Source organism: Tenrec ecaudatus, chromosome 4, assembly GCF_050624435.1.
Source record: "Tenrec ecaudatus isolate mTenEca1 chromosome 4, mTenEca1.hap1, whole genome shotgun sequence".
In the NCBI taxonomy this organism is placed as follows: domain Eukaryota; kingdom Metazoa; phylum Chordata; class Mammalia; order Afrosoricida; family Tenrecidae; genus Tenrec; species Tenrec ecaudatus.
This window is the reverse complement of record NC_134533.1, coordinates 17,514,944-17,520,407: the sequence shown is the minus strand read 5'-3', so window position 1 is coordinate 17,520,407 and position 5,464 is coordinate 17,514,944. Positions and strand designations below refer to the sequence as shown.

Sequence of the window (5,464 nt, the reverse complement as noted above, 5' to 3'; positions counted from 1 at the left end):
TTTCCTGGGGAACAGTCTGAACCCTCCGTCTTCTTCCCCCTTTCTGCCATCCCCCCCACCCCAGATTCCCACATAAATCCCTCCTTTTAGGTCCCACTTCTCCCCCTCCCCAACCCCATTTTCATCCTGTGTCTGCCCTACTGCACCATTTGCAAACTGGCGGCAATCTCCTTTCCCAAGACCCTTTTGTGAGAGAAGGCTTTGGACACAACCGTTTCACAAAACAGATTTATTTGGATGAACCACAATGACTAACAAGGTCAGAAAATAGCAGACATTCCCAAGAAGAGCCAGGATGTAGGGAGGTGGGGGGGGGATCGCCTAGCCTGAAGCATCCTCCTCCTCCTCCCCTCCCCAGACAAGCAGTCTCTGTGGGGTCCCAGAGGGGTACCCTCTGCCCATTCTTGAAGCTTCCTCCTGCTCTGACTGGATGTTTTCAGGACAGTTCTGGGCAAAGTCGGTGAGTCTGTGGAAAATTCTAGTTAATCTGTGATGGAGGGACTTTGCTGAAAGCACACCTTTGCCCTCTCCTGGCTCTGTCCCAGGAAGCTTCAGGGCGTCCGTGCACATCAAGCTGGGCTCTTCCTGCCTCTGTGATTCTTGTCTTGTCCTTGTGTCGAGTCTTCCAGAAACAAAGCCGGGAATGCATACCCAGCACCCATCTCACAAAGGATCCCCCATCAGTTTCTTCCTCAAGGTTTCTCCAGCAGAGCGGATGCCGTCAGTCCATCAGCGTGTGTGCACGCACTCGCGCACGCACACACGTGCCCAACCCCCAGCCCAGCAGGAGAGGCCAACAGTCCCATCCCAATGGGGAACACACCCCACTTGCTACCCCATGGCCTCCTTAGGAGCAGAAAGATCAAAGAGAGAAATGCTCAACACAAAGCAGAGTGAGGAGGAGTAGGAAAGGGGGCCAGGGACACTTTTTTAAAAGATGTCTAGTTCCCTCCTTGAGTTAAGAAACCAGCAGGGAACAGCTCATTTGAATTCCCTAAGCCTTGGGCACCAGACCCTTGCACGGGGAAACCTCCTAGCCAAGATCCCAGTGCAAGCAGACCACGGACCAGCCGTCGGAGCCCCCAAATCCAGCAGGGAGTGGACTCAGTGATATCCCTCCAGACTGTGCGAAGCAGACAGAGGCAGTGGTGTGTGAAGGGCGGAAGGGGGTTTTCTGCACAGATAGATCCATTGCTCTGTGGGTAATGAATAGCCATGTGCATACATACAGCTAAAGAGCAAGCCTCCCCACCCCAGCCCAGTCAAAGTGATGCTTGGTACCAAGTAGCACCAGAACCCAAGTAAACCAGCCCAGGGTGATGGGTGGAGGTGGGGAGTTGGGGGAGAAGCTCGCCGCTAGCTACCTGAAAAAGGGGTGGGAGGGCCAGGATTTGGGGAGGGGGGCAGACACACACACCCCTCCGTGAGTCCCACTTGCTGTGCATTCCTTCTCCCTCCCCAAAGCCGCATTCGCGGGGTGACACCATCCTTGGTGTCAGCGTTTATCAGCCCTGTATCTTCCTAGCCCCGCAGAAAACAGGGGCCAAATGAAGGGGCCTGGAGAAACTACAGTATGCACAGAGGGGCTCCCGGGAAGAAACCCTTTCTGAAAAGGAGCTGGATATTGCTGTTAGCACCAGAGCCCGAAAGGACTCTGACCTGATCCAATTTTAGGGAGCATCCTGGAGCTCCCAGCTGGCTCCCACACCCACTCCAGTCCCTAACCCCGGGGAACAAGCTTGCCAGCTGCTTGATCCTTAACCCTTTGGAGTCTTCAGAAGGAAGAGGCAAAAGTGGGGAGGAGCAACAGAGGGGTGAGGAAAGATCTAGGCGAGGGAGTCAGGGGCAGAGGGTGAGGACTGAGTGTAAAAATGCTGGGGAAGCGGGAGATGGCCCGGAGGGGAGAGATTGCGGGGAGAAAATGTCCCGAAGTTTCCAGAAAGGGGGTGGGAGGCAGAGGAGAGTTTGCTCCGACTGAAGCAAAGTCTCACTACTTTAAGATCAATACTTTGAGATCAGGGTGACCACCCCTGGTTTTTACAAATGGAGACACCGAGGCTCTGAGGCCGTGCACACACCGTCTAGCAGGTACTGAGCACCAGAGTCCACAGGACCGGTCTCCTTCCAGTCAACCCAAACCCCTGGGAAATAAGTAAGTACGAGAGGGGCCAGACAGAGCTATCTGAGAGGCAGGGAAAGGTGCAAAGGCAGGCCAGAAGGAAGGAGAGTCTCTCTACCTGGTTTTCAGAAAGCAAAGGCAAGGGGGCAGAGCCCCAGGACGCGGGGATGCCAGGCCTAGTCAACCACAAGAGTCTCTTGGCTGTAGGGCATAGACTTCTCCTGCATCTGCTCCCCGCCCTTGCCCAGGTTGGGGTTGGGCCCCTGGCTGTGCCCCGAAGAGTAGCTAGCCGACTTCTCCCCACTGCTGCTGTGGGAGGCCCCCCCACACCCACAGCGGTCCCAGCAGAGCATGGAGGTGCAGACCTTGCGGAAGCGGGGATCAAAGAAGGCGTAGAGGAAGGGGTTGAGGCAGCTGTTGACGTAGCTGATACAGGTGCAGTAGGGGAAGAGGTTCATGATGAAGCGGTCAAAGTCACAGGGCCAGTGCAGCAGGTTGCCCAACAGGTAGAGCGTCTTCACCAGGTGGTAGGGCATCCAGCACAGGGCGAAGGTGACCACGAGCACCACGATGATGCTGAGCAGCCGGCGCCGCTTCCGCAGACCCTCGACGCGCTCCTTGCGGAAGTGGCTGGCGATGGTTTGGGCTATGAAGAAGTAGCAGGTCAGCATGATGGTGAAGGGCACCACAAAGCCCACGGTGGTGGACGAGATCCCCAGGCCCATCTCCCAGGCCCACTCAAAGTTGTCGGAGGCCACCAGCGAGTAGTCCATATAGCACTGCACTTTGGTGCTGTTGTCCAGGTGGTCGGTGGCGCGTAAGATCATGGCCGGCATGGCCAGGAGGGCGGCCAGCACCCACAGGACAGCAGTGGCCACAGCCCCGCTGACCCGGAGCCTCAGGCGCGCATTAGCCACGGGCCTCACGATGGCCAGGTAGCGGTCGAAGCTGAGGCCCGTGAGGCAGAAGACACTGGCGTACATATTGACGAAGATGAGATAGCTACTGAGCTTGCAGGAGAAGGTGCCAAAGGGCCAGTCGTAATCCCAATAGGTGTAGGTGGCCCACAGCGGCAGGGTCACCACGAAGGTCAGGTCGGCCACCGCCAGGCTGGCGATGAAGATGTCAGCTGAGCGCCTCTTCTCCCGGCTGCTCCGAAATACAGTCCAGAGGACCAGACCATTGCCCGTGGTGCCCAGGAAGAAGACCAGCATGTAGATGGCAGGGATGAGCGATCCGGAGGGCTGCCAGTCTGTGTATTCACACTCAGACTGGTTGTCGGCCCCATAGTAGTTGTCGAAATCATCCCCGCTATCCTCCATGCTGGGGAGCGCACAGAAAGGCTTGGTCGCAGCCCACGCTTAGCCAGCAAGAGCCCTGAACTTCTAGGTGCAGCCTCAGAGAGTGGGCAAGGTTTGAAGATGGACACAGTCCTTCCCTGAGCTCCAGGAGCTCCCTCTGGGATGGCCTGGGCCTTGGAGGATGCCTCTCATCTGCGGGCTTCCCTCCACCCTCCTCAGCCTCCAGCCCAGCCAAGACACTTCCTTGCGCCCTCCTGAGTCTCTGTCTCCTCTTGGCTCGCCACTCCCTCCTCCCACCTCAAGACCAGCCCCTCACTTGCAAAGCTTAAGATCTCTAAGTTACAGCCCACTTGTTTTTTTTTGTTTTTTTTTTTTTTTTGCTTTCCCGCCCCACCCTTCTTGTCACCAGGCAAAGTGGATCAAATTGACCCCTGCTGTACTGGGCAGAATGTTATCTGGGAGTTGCAGGCTGCTGTGCTCCTCCTGACTCCACCTCCTCTGTCTGCCTTCCAACCCCCTTCACCCCAGCCTGGGTCCCTGCCCCCCAAGGATTTCCTCTGGTCACCATCCCCCTGCCTATCCACCTCAGTCCTCTCACTGCCTCCCACACCCACTTTACAGGGGCAAATTATGCAGATTGAAATTCAGCCACCGGAGCTGGGGCCAGAGGGGAGGAGGGTGTGAGGTTTAGCTGGACGGCCCCAGCCTCTGCCGCAGGCACTCCAGTAGGTGAGTCTGTTCCAGGAGTCTGCTGCTCCGCTCCTGCACCCCCACTTTACCTTCCCTCCTGCACTCCATCTTCCCCATTGTCCTCCTACGGCCGTTCCCTGTGTGGTTCAGCCCTAACCCTCTCTCCAGACGCTCTGTGGTTTGCAGACCCAAGGATGACTTCTTCACCCAGAAGTCAAAAAATGTTTGGCAAATGGCAGTTTGCAGATTGCTTTGAAGGGTGGGTGTTAGAGGGGCCAGGGATGAAAGAAACCACAGACCAAAGGAGCTTCTTTGAGATGTTAGATCTATGGGGAAACCGAGGCCCCTCAAGGGAAATGCCTTGCCCAAGATCTCAGAGTTAGTTTTATTACAGCTAGGTTCTTGTTGTGGTTTTTCTTTATTTTTTTTCTTTTCTTTTTCAAACACATAACTCAGTGGCTAGGTTAAGATAGGTGATCGGTAAGGGATTCGTTGGGTGCGTGAGTGAGTGGACAGGGAGGACTTTGGCTAAAGCAGAAAAAAGTATATGAATGACTAAGTGGAACCCCAGTGTCATAGTGATTTTTCATTAGATTGCTTACCAAAAGGTCAACAGTTTTAAACCACTCCTTAGGAGAAAGACAAGGTCTTCTGTTCATGTAAAAAGTTACAATCTTGGAAACCCACATGGCCACTGTCCTCTGGAGTCCCTATGAGTCAGAATTGACTCGGTGGCAGTAAGTTTAAGAGTGATTTGAAAATCAGGGATACATAACCATTCTCGGGCTTTTACGTGATGCCTCTTCTGGTTTCTCTACCCTCCATGGACCAAACAAACCAAAGCCCAAGCCCACTGCCATCAACTCAATTCTGACTTATCGTGCCCCCACACGTAGAGTGCCACTGTTCCATGGGGTTTCCCCGACTGTCAATCTTTAGGAAAGCAGACTGCCAGTCTGCCTCTTCTTTCTCCCATAGAGCAGCAACTTCCAACCTTTCCTTAGCACCTAACACCTAACCTACAACAGCAGGGGTCTTCTTTTGTCCCAGGACAGGGATGATTCTAGAAGACCAAGTGGGGGACAGGATGTTGCAACTAGACGAAGAAGACAGGAAGGGAGCAGTCAGTGAGCAGCTCCCATGGACACCATCCCATCAAAACCCACTCAGCCCCAACTGGTCCCCTCTTTCCCTTTGGGTAAGGAAGAGAGAAGGAAGGACAAGGTAGGGTGGAAATGCACATTCTTCATCTCTTCCCCATCCAAAAGAGGGGAGGTGACCTGAAGTTGAGACACAAGGGAGGGAGGTCAAAACAGGAAATGAGTCTTCATCCAAGGCAAAAGGCTTCCAAGCT

At 54.8% G+C, this 5,464-nt stretch overlaps 1 protein-coding gene across 1 annotated transcript; it reads right to left on the bottom strand.

Moving 5' to 3' along the window:
* Window positions 1-214: 214 nt before the first annotated feature.
* On the bottom strand, window positions 215-3,830 carry APLNR (apelin receptor). Its single transcript, XM_075545702.1, has one exon. The coding sequence runs from the start codon at window positions 3,439-3,441 to the stop codon at window positions 2,296-2,298; it is 1,146 nt and encodes a 381-aa protein (XP_075401817.1). The 5' UTR covers window positions 3,442-3,830; the 3' UTR covers window positions 215-2,295.
* Window positions 3,831-5,464: the final 1,634 nt, after the last annotated feature.

Bases quoted from the DNA above. Each gene is read 5' to 3' on its own strand.
- APLNR (XM_075545702.1), bottom strand. From the start codon at position 3,441: ATGGAGGATAGCGGGGATGATTTCGACAACTACTATGGGGCCGACAAC.